A 17,780-nucleotide genomic window follows, 5' to 3' on the forward strand; every position below is an offset into this window, starting at 1 on the left:
GAATAATGGCCCCCTCCTACATCAAATTTTGCTAATACTTTATTATTACTATTACAATCATAAATTGGTACTTTACAATCTGTTTTAGCAAACATTCAGCTGGCCATCTTTATGCATCTTTTATCAAGCCGAGCATGTTACGTTCTTGGCAGCCCCATATCTTTTCTATTGTGCTTATGTAGAAAATCTGGACTTCAGGAGACCTTGGTAGTTAACACAGCCTGTCCACCGTTCCAAGACAAACTTAAATATAGCTACCAATATTTATAAAAATATTTCTTCCACTAGTTATGAAAAACAAACTGAAGATAAAAACTCATCAATCTTCCAAGCAACCTCTTCCTGTACTTTTCATAATCCTTTGCATAATGGAGGTAAGCCCTCCAATATGGACATCAGTTTATTCCCTTCTACTCCTTCATAGCTCTATGTTATATGTATTTGTAGGCTGTTATTAGAGGTGAGCTTTTGCTAAACTAAAGAAACCATTTCCCCCTAGGTTGTGTGTCCTGAGCCTTGGATCCTTCTTACAGCCTCTTGCATTGTTGCATTGTTTCATTTTGAACGAAATGCTGTTCCAAAAACCTGGCAGTACTCTACCAGAGACCCTACCAGTGCTGAATATGGTGCAAGGATTACTTCATATGTCTTACAGGCTATATTGTTGTTTATGCAGTCCAAAAAGTGATTATCTTTATTGCAATATTGTGACATTGTTGACCCACGTAAAGCTTGTTATTCACTGTAGTCTCACGATTTCTTCATGCACAGCGAGCTGGAATTCCAAAGGGTAACAACACATATCTAGGAAGGCAGCAGCCTGTGCAACAAATGGCCCATAAAGATGTTTGTCCTGTCTGCCCAGAAGCAAAGACAGTAGGAAGGTTGTGTATCTTCCTGGATTGCTGGCTGGCCAACTGTCACATGTATTATTGCCTCAGGTCTGCCACGGGGTTTATTGCTTTTTGGTGCACTGACAGGCTGAGCTGAGGGGTGGGGGAGATGTGAGAAGGGTTTAGGGGAGTTGTAGAAGGAGAGCATAGGAGGAACAAGGAACATTTGTGGAAGAAACATTGCCAGTTGTTGATCAACTGTGGTCTTTCTGACTACTCTCTCTCTCGATCAAATTATGATAATCTTCTACTCAAAATTCATGATTTCCAAAAAATATTCTGCTCTGACCAAGGAGGACTGGTTTGAGAGATCAAATTACTTTAAAAAATAAACCATAAAACTCTATACACAGCCCAGTGACAAGGTCAGGAGCTTGAGAAGGTATCATCACAGTAGTACTACAGCAGCAGCTGTAGTAGGAAGCCTAGGACAGCTTCTCTATTGCCTACATTTGATCCAACTGGGCCTGCCTTTTTTCCTAACGAAGCTCCTTGTCACACATTGAATGGTTATTTGCTCTTTGAATAGTCCTAGTAACTCACAGATTTGGAAGAGTACCTGGGAGTTAATTTTTTCAAACAGAATAAGCTTGAGAAGGATAGCGTAGCAGAATGCATGATAACTGCAGTTGGAGTCTAGCTTTACTTTTCCCTCTGACACACATTCATCTTTATGAGGAAAGGGCCTGATTTTTTCTAGAATAAATAGGGCAAAGCCTGTAAAAAAAACACTGCTCAGAAACTGGGTGTTCACACTTAAATGAACTGCGTTCTGAAAGGGAAGGAGAATAGTTTTGTGATCCTTGTTTTGCTTGTGGCAACTTTTTTAGTGTATAGACACATAGGTTCCCCCATATTTTGAAAAGTCTTGGTGCTTAATACTGTTTAGTCACCCCCTTGCTTACGTTTGGTTGTGTATGTAGGTTCTAATTCTTAATCCATGAAAAACACTTCAATTTTTACAGCTTAGAGTATAAAGGGCGGCTTCAGATGTTCCTCTGGGGTAAGCATAAAGATTGCTAGGATTAACAAGGTAGCAATCCTGCATAGTATTGGAGAAACAGCATGTGTTCCCGTGTAACCAATACTCTTTCACTGCCAGCAGCTGCAGAGGAAAACAGAGCTCTGCATTTGCACCCTCCTTGCCTTCCTGCGAAGGGCCTCAGTGTTGCCACCCGTGCTGTAGTTTCCTCGCTCATGTCTACAAGCAGCCTGGTATCAGCTGTGCTCTACAATGTGAGACTTCCTTGAACCTATTCCTTGCTTTGCATATATGGTCTACTAGGAGCAGGAGTAGTGGCTGTACAAAACCTAAGGGCCGGCATTAATAAATGTACGAGGTGTGCTTTCCTTCGCGGGGGAGGAACTTGGTCCAGTGAGAACATCAGATGTGCTTGGGCAGTTTGTAGAAAGAACAGCTGTAAATGCCAGAACACTTCCTGGCATCTTCTTTGGACAGTATATCATTATCAGGAAAGGAAAGGTACAGTTGGTGTAGGCACTACAGAGCCAAACCATTAACGTCACTGCACAGCTGCCTTGTTAAGAGGCCCAGTCTCACCTGACAACACTGTGGAACCCACGAGATAGATGTTCCCCAAAGAGTCATCCCCAAAAGGAACATGTGCCAGTATGTATGTATCATAGTGGAGCATTAAAGCCCTATTTCTGGGCAAGGCAAGAAAAGCAGGAAAAAGGGCAACTGTATTCCAACAGTTGACCTCCAAGCTAGAGGAAGGCCAAAGAAACTTCATCCTTCAGTGTATCAAGAGATGTGGAAAAACACAGGATAAGAGCACGTCAGAATTTGTTGCATTGTATTTGTGGAGACCTTAAGAGCAGCAAAATGGAGGCACAGATGCCTTCTGTTCCAAGTAATATGCAGTAGCCACTCCCTTGAAAAGCAAAGGACACATGCAGCAATTGCTGTGAAATGAAAATCAGTGATTGGGCTTTAGGCTGATTGAACAAGTTGTAATCAGGTTTCATGTTAACTGCTTGCAGTGTGTATCTTGTACAAGTATGTGTTACAGGTCATGCTGCGTCCTTCGGATGTGCATCACGGGAGCAGCACATGGATGTGGCATACGGCTTACTGCATGTACATGTTTTTCTTTATAGGGTGTGCGTTCTGTACTTGTTTATGCCAAGTGTCAGTCATAAGCAGGGCTGGAAACTTCTCTTGCTTGCCTAACCTTTTCCATGTGAGACCTTACTTTTAGTTGTTTATAAATTTGACAGCTCTTGAGTGTTTTCGTAGAAATTTTCTGTCTCAGGTTCATTTTGGGATAAGAGAAGGAAAGAGGACAGAAGGAATAAGTATAAGCCAGAACAATCGAGTCATGCCTGGAAATCAGTCTTGCAGAAGATACAGAATAACCCCCCCATATTTTTGGCAACCTTTCTTGTAAAAGGTGATGACATCTTAAGCTCTGGAACACTGCATTTCTTCTCTGGGGGAAGACAACGCTTTCATGTCAAGAGTGTGCATTTGGCTCAACTTATGAAAAGCAGCCCCAAATGTAACCCAGTTCTGTTAGCCTTTGTGAAGGGGAAAAAAAAGTCATTGTCTATGCTCTGTTAAGATTTGCTAGTGCATTAAATTCTTCAAAGTTTTGTCATCTTTAAAGCAGAGTTGACCTGCAGCTGCCAGTCTGGACTCAAATATCCTGTCTCATCTCACCACTGCAAATGGAGCCTTCCCTTTTCCTCCCTTGTGATTGAGAAAACATTGACCTCAATGAGGTTGCCTCATTTGGGCCAGAGCAAGACGTGCTGGTGGGGAGAGTGCGAGTGGGAATGAGTCAAGGAGTTTGAAGCAGAAGAGGAAGGTGGGACAAAATGACACTAGGCTAAGAGTGATCAGTTGAATAGTGCTCACTCGAATAGTGATCACTAGATAGTCAAGGACATGGACTAAGAAAGAGAAAGAAAGAAGAAAAAGATGGAGTTACTGGAGATAGTGGAGTTATTGGGGGGCCGAATAGCTCAAATCAGACGAAAAATAAGAGGGAAGACTGGCACAAAAAGTTACAGATGCGAGGAAATGTGAATGAGGTAGAAGACATGGCAAGCAGCATTGGCTCTAAGAATACGAAGATGATGAGAGGAAGAAAATTAGGACTTTGAATGCTGCAGGTTGAGGGATATGGAGAGTGATTGTGTGGGGGAAAGCAGGCGAGGAGCCCGGAGGTGAGGAATGGAGATAGGTGGCCAGAAACTGAGGAAGATCACGTCCCAAGATACACCTCTCTCTCTAATTCTTCTGGCTTACCCTGCCATCCAGACCAACGTCCCCTTGAGATAACCTCCTCGTGTGAAATGCTGTTTTGTAACGTTTTTCCAGACTGCTGGAGCGTACATGGTGCAGATCATTCATTGTTCTGGGCCTATACTTCATGGACATGCACCAATTTCTACAATTCAAGAAAATACCTAAATTTATAAGTGATGAAGAAACTGCTAGTAGTAAGGCTGGCCTAGAACAAGCCCTAAGTTTTGCGACTGGAGTGACAACAGAAAAGAGAACAGTATGTTCCCTCATTTTCTAACAGATTACTTATGATGAAGAAAATATTCTTTCATGCTGCTGAGAAATAATCACACTATTTCAAGAGCCGATTTAAAGCTATCCACAAAAAAGAACAAGAGGCATCAGGCATCATTTCTTCTTGTGGTCTTTGAATGTGTGACGGTCAATAATGACAAATGGCCAGAGGAAGATGAAATTCCCAAACATGTTATGAAGTCCTATCTCAGGAGAGTCTTGATGTATTGTAGCACTTGTCAGCTAACACATACATCTTCTTTTACTCTTTGGCAGCCCTCCAAAGGGGTTGTTTTGTGTCAATAACATGCAATTGCATTCACTTCCAAACCCAACTGCGAGGGTGGTGCTCTGTCAGGGCACCCGCAGCTTGGGCTGGCGTGCCACCACAGGGCATTGCGTGGGGCTGACTGCGGAGTCCTTGGCTCCACGGGGCTTTCTGAACACCTGAGGAGGGGAAGCTGCAGCACAGGTGGGACATGTCTGCTGCTCTTGCGTTTCCAGCATGCTGTGGGGAAGGTGTGGGTGGCTAGTGCCGTGGCGCAGGGGAGCATGAACAGCAAATGGCAATTAGTGCACAGGATGGGCGGTGCAGGAGGGTTGGGTGGCCCAGGCCATGTGTACTGGCCAACGTTTGGGCATACCGACAGGCGCTGGAAGTGTGCTTGAGCTATCAGGTGCCGTGGTGCTGCGCAGTGAGGGCAGGAGAGAGGCAACAATGGCAGCCGGTGTGACATGCAGGACTGAATGATGGGGGTCCACGTGTGTGGACTTTGGGCACCCCAGCTGGTGTTTGGCATGGGACATAGGGCCTGATGCGTGAGAGCACCAGCACGTACAAGTTGGCTGTGGTACCCGCGGTACCCTGTGCTGGGGAGTGCTGGGCGACATTGGGGTCTGCCAGTGCCTCAGCGCAGGGCTGGGCGGGCCACCAGTACCGGGGGGAGGGGCACAGCCTTCCCGCCTCGAAGCGGGGGCAAGAGGGGGTAGCCATGCAGGCGCGGGCGCTGGGGCCGCCGATCCTGCGGGATGGCGCCTGTGACAGCAACGGCACCCGCCGCGTCGCCGAGTGCGGCAGGGGCGGCCGTTGGGGCGCGTGACGGCGCGTGCCGCATGACGACGGGGCGGAAGCCGCGGCGGGATCTGCAGTGAGAGCGCCGGGGGCGGGGGGGGGGGACGACAGGACACGTTGGGTACCGACGTTGGGCGCCCGCGCCCTCCCTCGGGCAGTGAGGGCGGAGGCGGCCATTAGCTATCCCCGCCGATTGCCTCACGGCCTCGGCGCAGGGCCCGCCTCTCCGCGCGCAGGGGGGCGAGGGTATGTGTGTGTGTGACAGGAGGGGAGGGCGAGCGCGTGACGCCCTCCGCGCTCCGCCCCCCGCTCCTTGCTCCCGGCGCCGCGAGCTCGGCCCGGCGCGGGCGCGTGGTGCGGCCATGGAGCAGGAGCGCGAGTGCCGGGTGCTCTCCATCCAGAGCCACGTCGTCCGTGGCTACGTGGGCAACAAGGCGGCCACCTTCCCCCTGCAGGTGAGCGGGTGCGGACGGGCCTTCCGCCACCGCTGTTCCTCTGCGGAGCGGCGAGGGCAGCCGGGCAGGTGGTTGTGACGGCGGGGCTGCCCGGCGGGGCTCCGGCGCCCGGGCGGGCGGGCGCCTCCTGCCAAGTGGGAGTAAGGTCGGGGGACGGCCGAGAGCAGCCCGCCCGGGCGCCCTCTCCAGCGCCAGAGCGCGGGGGGAGCCGGGGGCAGCGACCGTCCTGGGGCTCCGCGCACCCCTGGGCGAGCCGGGGCCGGTGCGGCCGCCTCCGCTCCACTAACGTAAGGTCTTCTCCCTGCTGGCTGAAGGCTGAGGTACGGCGAGCCGGCTGTAAAGGGGTGGGGGTGAGGGGAGTGTTTCTGGTGGGTTTGCTGGGCTTCACAGTGGGGCGCTCTGCGGGCGCTTGTGCCTGTCGCCGAGGCACATGCCCCGGCGTCGGCCGGGCGCTCCTGCGTGAGGGTGTCTGTTAACGCTGCTGTTAACAGGCGTACGCAGTCTGGGTTTGGGTGTCCCCCCGCTGGGGACGGAGAGCTGGGCGTGCTGCACCGGTGGCCTTCTGCTGGGACAAAGCTATGCCACCTCTCTAGTCCTGGTGGGCGGTGGAGCTGGGTGAACCTGCACCCCTCGGTTTCTGAGGATCTGGGGAAGCTGTAGGAGAGTGTAAGACCACTTAATGACTGTACAAGGCTGGGCCAGAGAAACTAGCTTACATGACCCGGGGCTTGAGTGTATAATTGGATCTTGGCCTTCATGGCTGTCATGTGCTGACTTCAGAGTTGCTTGCTAAGGTTTAGCTGACGGCGGGAAAATATTGGTGTGCTTTGGGCGAGCCTTTGTACGTCTCGCTGTTCTCTCTTGTGAAGCGTCCATATCATAAGGGGCTAATTTGGGGCCTTAGCGTCCAGGGCTCTTTGTTCCTTGACACGCATGTGTCTGTATGAAGCTTGCTGTCTAAGAATTTCATTGTCAGAACACAGTGTGTTGTGACATTGGTTATCTTGGTATATGCTTAACAAACGATGCTGTAATCTCACTTGACTAGACTCGAGATAGTATACACTGATAAATGATGCACTTGAGACCGGGGCTGCAACAAGCTTACATCACACCCCCTTATCACCATGCAGTTATAATGTAACCAAGTCTCTTGAAAACTAGTATATGTTGAAGGGTGTTATACACATGAAATCCGTGTATTGTGGAAAAATCTGTGCCTGAAAGGCAGTCATGATCTGCAGGCCAACTGTCTCTCCTTTCCTGATAGAATGATCTCTGAATTGTGCTCCTTCCTCTCATGTCCCCTGTCTATTTTTCTGGTAGCAGAAGAGCACATAGTAGTACTTACTCCAGACGCCTCCAGTCTCTTAAACTGTTGTCTTCATTTTAATTCTGTGTCAAAGGTTCTCTTTACTCTTCTGTAACTCAACCTTTCTGTGGCATATGAGCCTCTGTATGGGTGTCTCGTATGACTTGTCATATTGGTTCCTGTAAAGCATCTTTAAATCCTTGACTATGACAATATAAAACACGACTGTAGTTAAGAAGTCCTATTGATGTTGTAGCTGGGTTCTGTTTAGGAGACTATCACACTCACACTGTCTAATGTTGCTCGGTGTATAGTGTAACAAGAAGTTGCTGGGGTGCAGAGAAGAAAGATAGTTGGTGAACAACTGAACTCCTATCACTACAGGCTACACCTGAAAATCCTATGTAGGCAACCCTTAATGAAGCTGCGCTTGCTAGAAAATTATTTAAACCTTGGTTTTGCTAGAACATCAGATGTAGCAAGTTGCTACCAAGTGAAACTTTCGTTTTCTATGTTTTCTTGAAACAAGGAAAGAAATTACAAAGCTGAGTCTGGCTTTCTTTAAAATATATATATATAAAATGAAACCTGATGCTAGTTGTGAGGATGAGTACCAGTCTGGCATGCTTATGTTATTTCCCATTCTCTGTTTTTTTTACTTTGTTCTTCAGAACCAATAACAGTTAAATGAGGCTTCCTTCTTAGCTCATCAGTACTGAGTTTGCAAGGCAAGACGTATGTAGATACATGTGTGTGTGCGTGCACATGAGGTCTGATAGGCCGAAATCCTAACAGTTCAGGAATCTGCATTTGGACAGCAGCATGCAAACCTGCTGTTTGAAGACTTCTGAAAAAACATCGGTCATGTTTGAGTGGCTTGATCTTTGGTGGAAGTCCATGACATCATTAGAAATAGCCAGCATAGCAATATGCACGACAAAGAACTCTTTAATGTCTTTTTTTTTAGCTGGTTGGTTTTGCTTTGTTAGGTTTCCATTACACCAAAAGCTAAAGTGTTTAAAAAGTAGGTGTGTGGAAATGCTTTCTCTGTGAATTATGTGGTAAATGCTTTCTATATAACAAACACAGCAAAAGGGAGTTAGACCATATATTAGAGCAGTTATAATAATGGAAGTATATAGCTGAGTGAGAAATGTTAGAACCCTTTAACCATTTCAGGTTAAAATACATTTGTTTAAGTAGTTTGAGATTCTAGATTAACTAATAGGTCTTAGAGGAAACGTGCATCTGGATTTTCCAGGTAGTAAAATGCCAGGAAGTGAACTGTCCTCAGCTGTGCTTTGAATTCGGTCTTCTGAACTCTCTCAAGAGTTTAAGTAGTTTTTACTTGCATGGTTTTACTATCTCTTTAAAAGTTGGGAAGGTGGTTCTGAATTATTTTAAAAATAGCCATAAGTTATTTCACAATCATGTAACCTGAGCAGCTTTTGGTATTGGGAAGTGCTTTAGGATTGTCCAGCATTTAAGAGAGGAAGAGCGATAGGGTGTACGTTAACTTAGGCAGTTGTCACTGGCAGTCAGATAAATTGTTTTAAAGCACCAAAGAATGTTTCTCCTGCTGGCCTAAGAGTTGTCATAGTTTTTGTGATATAAAATAAAAATCTATGTTTTTACCATGCCATTGAACATTACTTTTATTATATATGTTTTCTTCCTTAGAAGTGATCTCTTATTTGTTAATTTTAAATACCATTTTAACTTGCCTTTCCTACCTGACCTTCTAGGTAAGTAGGAATGTGGTTAGAATGTGGCAGCAGGTGAAGGATGCAGTCCTGGCAAGCAGAGAGTTATGGTCCTCCTCAAGCCACAGAGTGCATACACAAGGGCAAGCTCATTTCCGTTCTGCAGAGGTACTTAATTCTGACTGTCAGGAAAATTTTGGTAGGTAGATGAACTTAAGATTCATATACTACACCCATCATAATATCAGCTCTTGTGAATGAGTATTTTGTTCTGTATGCTCAGTCCTTTGGGCCTCTCCGAGTTTCCAAGAGAGAGGCTGGAAAATACAGGGAAGGGAGAAGGTCCCAGCCAATTACACCTGGGCACTGGACATTAGCATTTGGTTGCCATTGGACTAGGTTATACTCCTGTCTGCAAGCCAGAGACTGTTGATTGTTGTGTATGTGTAGGTAGGAATGAGATCCGGAGACTTCTGTACTTTCTGTTCCTAATTTATGGTTCACAATGGTAATGGAACATGATTATTGTTTTTTTGTCTGCCCTAACACTGACAGAATTTGAGAAAATCTTGTCTCTGTTTTGAGTTTTTAATTCTTGATTTCCTTTTATATCTGCTTACCTTGAAGATGGAGCTAAAAGCATGGACAAATACCATCTATTATGTGGGTCTGAAGAATGAAATTTTCTGCTCCGAATTGTAGGATACCACCATAACAGCTTCTACAATACTGGCTAAGATAGCGTTTTGAAATCTGTTTAATGATTTTCTTTTCTTTTTTTTTTTCCTTGCTGAATGGAAATGGTTGTCTATTCAGGTGTTAAGAAGAGCAGGCGATTCTCATTCTTAGACTAGTCCTCAGAGATTCTCTTCCACAAAAGAAACAGTAAGCCTGCATTTTTAGCTCCTTCTTAATTGTAAAAAAGGTGGAAAAACACTTTTGGCCAGCACAGACAGTTGTTTCTGTGATATTTAAAGATAGTCTTGAAGTGCATTGTTCAGACAAGGGTATAATTTGCTTTCATACACTGAGACCAAAACCATTATCAACCTATTTTTAATGATTATCTGCTACTCTAGCAAAAAAGTTGAAGGATTTTTTTTTCTTTCTTTCTTTTGTTGAACAAGGTAGTCAAATGGATTAATTAAAAAGAAAGAGAGATAGATAAAGAGTATCTCTTATTTAAGGTGACTGCTGGTTCTGTTTTTCAAAAACTACTTCTATCGTGTTAATTATATGAGTCAGAAGAAGGATGAATCAATCAAAAGTCTTTACAGAATAACAGTAAGAGATGTCACTACTGGCTAGCTCTTATTTTTGTTACAGATCAAAGGCTGAAAAAAGCCTAACCTTTAAACAAATACAAAGATAAAAGAATGTATTTTGTCTTTATAATATCCAAAGATCATCCTAAATTACGTATCTGAAAACAAGAATTGTGGCTCTAGATTCATACTTCAGATGAAGCTTGCAGAAGTATGTTTTTCTTCCTTGCCTCTGGTTTTGTTCTTTTAAGCAAGGTAAACAAGGGACTGATGAGTTTAAAAAAAAAAAAAAAAAGACAAAAAACAGCAGCGCCTCTGGGAAAGCTTATTCATAGCTATATAAAACCATTTTCTTGTTATGTGGATGTCAGTATGTCTAGTTGCAGAAGTCCGGTGAATACCATGTGCAGGTGAGGCCCTGAGACTTGTAATCCAAAAGGTCCTAACAAGGTGGTTCCTAGCAGTCTGGATTTCTAGGAAAAGGCTTTACCAGAACTTTCTAGAAGTGCTTGTCCAGATTAACCCACCTATGAAGAAAAGATGGCTCTGGCCCTCTAGGAGCTCTCATGTGTTGTGAGAACTTTGAACTTCCGAGAAGATTGTAGGAGATGGACTTTTGACCTGTATGGTAAGCTGGAAGGGGAGTAGAACAGGTCTGAGAGAGGACAAGGAAGTAGAAAATTCCTTGAAACTGAAAAAAGTAAAATGGGGGGGGTGTGGTTGTCGCTCTTTCAGCTCTTAATGTTGCTTGAAGACAGACTAGACTGAGGCAAAGAACTGTGAAAAATATTGGGATCTTACTTAACAGTACTAGTTTACGTTGGTGTAGCAGCACTGTTAACTAAGAGATCCCAAATTTCTTTACAAACTTTTTACAGCAATCTTTTCAACTATTAATGCAAAAATAATAAATTTGAAAAATTAGAGTAATTTCAACCTGCCTAAAAGAAGTGCATCTGGGACTGTTGATGTGCTATGGACTCTTAAATGACAGGACTGAGCAGAGTCTCTAATAAAGAGAGAGCAAGGTTGACCAAACGGTCATTGTCTGAGGTTGTGTCTGTGTGTGATGGTGGTATGTGTAACTGTTCCTACAAATCACTTAATTGTGACAACTTGTTAAGTAAGCTTTTGTCATGAAAATACAGAAATGCTGAGGTATGTTGCCACAGCCTGATTGTATATTACAGCTGAAAATCTGAGAAAAACATTTTAAGGTGCATTAAAATTTATTTTACCATGTGTGTATGGGGCCAGTTATCCAGTTGCCATTTTAAGCTTTTTAAAAAGATGATAAATATTTACAGTGATTTATTATTATAATTTGCTAACTTTTTCATGGTACATTGTGAAAATGGGAACTATGCAGATACATAGGCTGATACTCGACATAATATTTACACTGGAGTGTGTACTGTAGTGAAGAAATAGTAGCATTTTTTCAGACTTAAATGTCTCTTTTGATCTAACACAACACAGCAAAGTAGAAAGATTAAGCAGGATCCCATTTGGTGCCTACAAGTACATGCAAATATTTTACTTCAGAGCAAGCAAAACTGCCTTACCCTGATTCACCCACTTTCTTCGGGGGAAAAAAAAAGGAATTGTCAAGAAATTGCAAGTCTTATTAAAGGACTGGAAAACCTTGCCTAAAGGTGGATTTTCACTGTTTGTATGGAGAATATCATGTACTCAGAAACTCAGTAGCAAGTGTTTACTTGCTTAAGGCATTTTCTTAGCTAGGGAATGGCCTTATGTTCTATCTGTAAGCCTTAGATTTTTTTGACTGCTTGGATTCTTGCAGTTTTTATGTCTTTTATCTGCTCCAAATGAAACAGTTGAGAGAATATTTTTTTCCTATATAAACAAACAAGGGCAGACAACAGAGTCAATGTTGATCAGATTTCTGGGAAAAAAGTGAGCTTCAAGTTAAAGTTAATTTATGTATTAAAATGTATTGCAATAAATTAAAAAATAAAAGTATAATTTGAAATAATAAAATGAATCTTTAATTGTATGTGTACGGATGGTACAAAGATACACCTGAGAAAAATAGGTGGCACACAAAGCTACTGGTACTTCTTTAAAATCTCCCTTTTAGTAACGTCTTGTCACATTCTTTTCATTTTTTCTATTTATATCCACAATGATGATCACCTTTCCTTGAAAAGCATATTTAGTCATTTTAGATAAGGGTTACAGCATTATCCATGGTTGACTGAACACATGCCAGGCAGGTATTTTTAGCCTCTTTAGGCTGAAAAGATGCAAGTGGAAGTTCCACTTCAGTTGCTTGTGTTGTGTGGAAAATAGGCTTGAGTTGGTGAAGCAAGGTTAATGTGAGGAGTTGGACATTAGTCGTGGTACATAAAATGTCCATTCTTCTAAAATTACTGTAAGAGTGTGCAGCTGTATAGTAATCTACAGAGAGGGGAAAAAAAAAAAAAGGATTGATGAGGATAAAATTTGAAACATGCCAAGCAGATCCATGTTGATAGATAATATATGCCCCCACAGAAGCCAGACTAGTTCATCATCTTGTGGCTTGGCAGTGGTCGGGTAACTTGTCATAGCAAAAAAGTATTACTGAACTGAAATTTAGCTATGCTGATCTACCCACATTTTTGCAAGCCTTTGTTGCAAATTCGTATTTGTTGATGCTAATTCGTCTCTGACACCTCTGAGCTCCAGTTCCCTTAACATCTGGAACAACTCTCTGTAAAGTAGGAGAGAGATCTGTGATACCAAAACCTTATACGTGGTTCATTAGAAAACAAACAAACTAACCCTCACTTCACCTTCTCTCATCCTGTGTAAATTTTAAGCATATGGACTAGTTTGGGATGAGTAGAAATCTTTCCATGGTGATTTAATTTCCCTCTTTTGGGAATGCAAAGCACCTCTTGCCAGAGGGATGTGTGGTATTGAGGAGGTGCTACAGCACATACTGGAAAATGGTAAGAGTTTCCTCTGTGGCAAAGCAAAACTGGAAAACCACTTTCTGGTGTGTAGATGCAGTGGTTTCCGAAAGCAGAAGTAAATTATTTTCCTGACCAGTAGAACCTTTGCAGTCTGATCACAGCTGTTCCCCTTCTGCCCACTGTGGGGTCCAGTAATGTTTTAACTCTTAGAAGAGGATCCATGTGGAAATCTCAAGCAAGGATGACACAGACATCGGTGACTTTAGTAAGCTGAAGGGAGGAATCCATGGCAATCTTCAATAATGGCATTCTCCAGTTCGTAGGTCATTGTGCTTGAAACTGCCAAAGAAATGAAGTGCTGGTCAATCCCACAATATCAGAATGAGGCAACGTTTTTTCTGCTATTTACCTTGGCAGATTGTTAGCCAGTGAAGCCAAGTATCTTTGCTTTGATACTCCCCTTCAAAATTCTCTATTTGTTTATTGTTAACACTAAATTATTCGTTTTCTTCCTGAATCTTACTGTGCATGGTTATTCTGTCCCCATCTTCTAGAAAGCGGCAAGAAAAAGAAAGTAAGTTATAACAGAAACATATGTTGGCTAATTCTTAAAATTTGATGCTGTTTGTCAAGATTATATGACAGATTTTATGGTGATGTATTTAGCACAGTGTGGCCTAAGTAATTGATTAAAATTTATGTATTTTTTCTAAATCTCTTTATTTTCATATATTTTACAGCATTTATTATGGGTCCTGAATATTACTGAGCAAGTTCAAGCTGAAGGAAAACTCTTTCCATCCATCCAGCTCTTCACTGTGGTTACTCTCATTTTTCTGGTAGAATACAGCCCATCTTGTAGGCACAAGCACCACATTACCCACGGAAACCATCAGAGACTCTGAGCAACTAAGAGAAATGGAAAAAAATGTATTTTTCTTTAAAAAATGGTCAGAACTGAGGCCAGGAGGGATAGTATTTCCTGCAGCACATTAATTACTTGTTGTTGCTGTTTGTGGGCCAGCACAAGCTACAACCTGTGTCACAGCTCATTCCTTCTGTAGCCAAATATTGCTGGTACCTTTATACTGGGGATGGTTGTTTCTTTCTCAGTGTAGTTAGTGGAAGTGTGGTCATGCCTCTGCTTATTTATACAACAGCCAAATAAATATATCGCAACTTAGTGTTTAAATTTTGAGCGGTTTTATATTGTCACCAGTCCTCTAGGGTATAGTTTCAAGATCTGCTGGTTTCAGTAGCAAAGCCAGCTTGAGAAACTCTTGCCCCTTCCTTACCGCCACCAGCTGGTTCTTCCACCTGTGCTATTTTGCTGTCCACTTCAACTCTTCAAGGAAAGTAATTTTGGGAGGCCATGTGGTAAACTGCTCTGAGAAGTCATCCAGGTTATAAATAACATGACAAAGAGGGAAAAGAAGAAAATGTTTGTTTATCCTGGGAGTCAGTTTCCTGATCCGGTTCTGTGCACAGCCTCACAGACAGCTCTTTTGGCGTAACTGAGGTGCCAGAACAGGAGCAAGCCCCAGGCTCCTGCACCTGGCATCAGCTGAAGGAAACATTCCTCAGAGTACATTCTTATCCAAGACGTGTGCTTGCTCTGAAGGAACTGCTGAGACATTTAACTGTTCTCTAGAAGCTTCATTCTTTCCCTGCTGTGGCCTTGATGTGATCTTTGCATAACGTGGCGCCTCTTTCAGGGAGTTGTTTCCCATTCCGTTTTTTACAAGCATTTGTTATCTTGCAGTTTAACATCTAAAGCTTTGGTAGGAGAGTGGGATCCATTCATAGTCTACCTAAGAAGGCCAAATGAAGCATATGTGCTGGATAAAACAAATCTCTCTCGTAGGATAACTCTACCTTAGATGTACGTAATGTGCTTGCCACGCCTTGCTAATGGCCTGGTGGTTAGAGAGCTAGCTATCCAAAATATGAACAGCAGGACTGAAAATAAAATAAAAATCAGAGGAAAATAATGTGTTGTGGGATCCACGCCCCCATTTCATTCACTAAAATAAACAAGAGATTAGGTCCATGCTTATTGGACCTATTGGTGCTGTGTATGTCTGCCTCTTTTAATCGGTGTTTGTAAACTTCCTTGTGTAGCAGTGCATGATTCCAGTTGGCAGGAGTTTGCAGTGACAAGTGTGGTGTTTTTGTCAAATTATATCCAAGTGTAGAAAGAAGCAGCATGAAGATGATGAATCTGAAATTTGCAGTGAACCTGCAGATTTTATAACTCTTCAAAAGAATATGCGAACTGTACCTTTTCCATCTGAAGTCAGTATCCAAAGTCACTGTTACCTAACAGTAAACAGAATCTCAGAACGGGGGGGATAAATGTATTTCTTGGGTGGAAGGCAGTCAGATACCCACAGCACTGCCTCACTCTCCTTTTTTTATGATTTTCCGTTAGTGGGAAGAATGAAGGGGGAAACAGAAGCTGTTTTTTTCTTGTCTTGCATTTGCCTTAGCCTTTATGGATCTGCAAGACAGTGATTTATCACTCGATCCCACCCCAGATGGCAGGAATGACCTCCTGCCCATAGGTAGGTTAACAGAGCAGCTACATCACAAATCCTTTGACACTGCAGTCGGGTCGATCCTGAACTGGTGTAATGCATGGAGTAATGGTGATGAGCATGTGCCTCTTGCACACACAAGAAGCTGTTTGTTTGAGTAGCCTATGAAAAAACGCTGATGATATAGAACAAGGAATTTCTTAGTGCTGAACAGAATGGCTTAGGAGGGAATTTTGATAAACGCATGAATTTTATGACATCTTAGTATTTTGCACTGTATAGTTAGCAATGCATACCAATCAGTCTGTCAGGGTGGAAAGTAAAACAGTGACCTGGTGGTATTTGCGCTGAAGCATTCCTGTATCTCCAAGGCTTCTTTGGAGAGGCATCTTTAAGGCACTATTATCCTTACCTTGAATTTGGCCTGCTTATGTTTCAGATATGTACTTATATTGCAAGTCTTTTCAGAAAAAATCAAGAAAGAAACTATTTGAGAACAAACTCGTGGTCTCAGGCTGTCTAGTCTTTTCTATTCAGATGGCCGTGATGTTGCAGCTAGATCAGCCCATCTGCAGATTCTCAGTAAGTACCAGTTTTGCCAGAGCACTTTGACAAAAATCGCATTCTGCTCTGGCAGAAGAGAGAGGCATTTGTTTTCTGCTCCAGTCTTTAGTATGTCTTCTGTGGTGTCCTGTGCTGAAGACAGCTTGTAAATCCTGCAGATTGGTATGCAGTTGGTCAGAGGTGAAAAGGCAGTGTCACTCAAGAAACAGCCATTAGGCTACCTGAGGTGAATATCTCGTCTTGTTTTTGCTGATGCAGAGCTAGTTGTTTTTGGGTCTGACAACTTGTGGCCATAGAGCAACAGTGAAGCATCAAATGTGGCTGCAGTGTATATAAAATATCCCAGACTCCTTCACACCTAGCTTCCTACCAGAAGTTGAGGTGAAAGTTAGGTTCAGGTATGGAAAGGCATGGAGGTTTGTGGTTTTCCAGGGATTTTTTCTTTTTTAATTTTTTTTTTAGTGCGAGGTTGAACAGTTCTAACCAGGTAGTTTGTCATAGATTCTTGTTATCATTTGGGTTTTTTGGTTTTGTGTTTGGTTTTTTTGTGTGTGTGTGTGTGTATGGTTTGTGTGGTCGTCGTATAGTGTATTTTGTAGGTTTTTTTTTTTTTTAAGAGTATAAAGTTCTCTCATTTTTAACACATATCAGTTACTATTCAAATACTATTCTTTTATATCCATTATAGTCTTTCCTGTGTTTCCTGTGTCTGTCACTGGTGAAATAACTTTTTTTTCTCAAGGTAATCTGCTGTATTTTTTTATTGTCTGTTTTGTGATTATCTATTTCTAACCTCAGCATTTGAAGTGGCCTTTTTGGTACCTGACTCTGGATTAATGAACCACCAACAGTATCTTCAGCATCCCTGATCCTAAGCTAGTTTATTTGCTCTTGTATTTTTATCCTGGCACAATATCTCCAATATCTTAATGATTTTTCTTTGCAGTGCCTTGTCAAATGCTGCACTAAAATACAGCTATATTACATGTACAGAGTTCTCATTATCTACTTGGTATGGATTCTTAAAAGCTCAGAAATAGAAAAAAGAGAGAGGGTTAGTCAATAGAAGTTTCAGTTCGGTTTATCAACCCACGCCAGCAATTATGGCTGCTTCACTAATTGCCAGGACATGCCTTTTCTTTTTCCCAAGTTCCTTTTCTCAAACTGAATTTGTGTTCTAATTTTCTACACCCAGTACAATGTATGTGTTTTGATTCAGTATCAAATGGAAGGAGATGCAATTAAGTGAAAGAGCTGGCACACCGTGAGAGGTGCAAACTGCAACTGGGAAATCCTTTCTCTTTCTCCCCCTCCAGATTAATTGGTTATAGAAATCCAGCCTTTTAAAGTATGTTTCTGTTCCATGTCGAGAGGAAAACAGTGGAGCAATGATGTTCACTGGAACTACAGTGATGGCTGTGTACGATAAAGTTCCAAACTGTAGTACATAAACGTCAGCACATATATGCAAACGGCTTGTAGTACAACGGCTACAAAGAGTGTTTCATGGC

The 17,780-nt window shown here is 42.8% G+C and overlaps 1 protein-coding gene across 1 annotated transcript in view; it reads left to right on the forward strand.

Annotated features, from left to right (window-relative positions):
- Nucleotides 1-5,874: 5,874 nt before the first annotated feature.
- Nucleotides 5,875-17,780, forward strand: part of PDXK (pyridoxal kinase) — a gene marked incomplete at both ends in the record, with an annotated part of 43,208 nt that continues 31,302 nt past the window's right edge. The window contains one exon of the mRNA XM_082012801.1: nt 5,875-5,967. Coding sequence (XP_081868927.1) covers nt 5,875-5,967 — 93 coding nt within the window. The remainder of the gene's footprint in view (nt 5,968-17,780) is intronic.

This window comes from Phaethon aethereus, assembly GCF_964289735.1.
Source record: "Phaethon aethereus genome assembly, chromosome: 1".
NCBI classification, from domain to species: Eukaryota; Metazoa; Chordata; class Aves; order Phaethontiformes; family Phaethontidae; genus Phaethon; species Phaethon aethereus.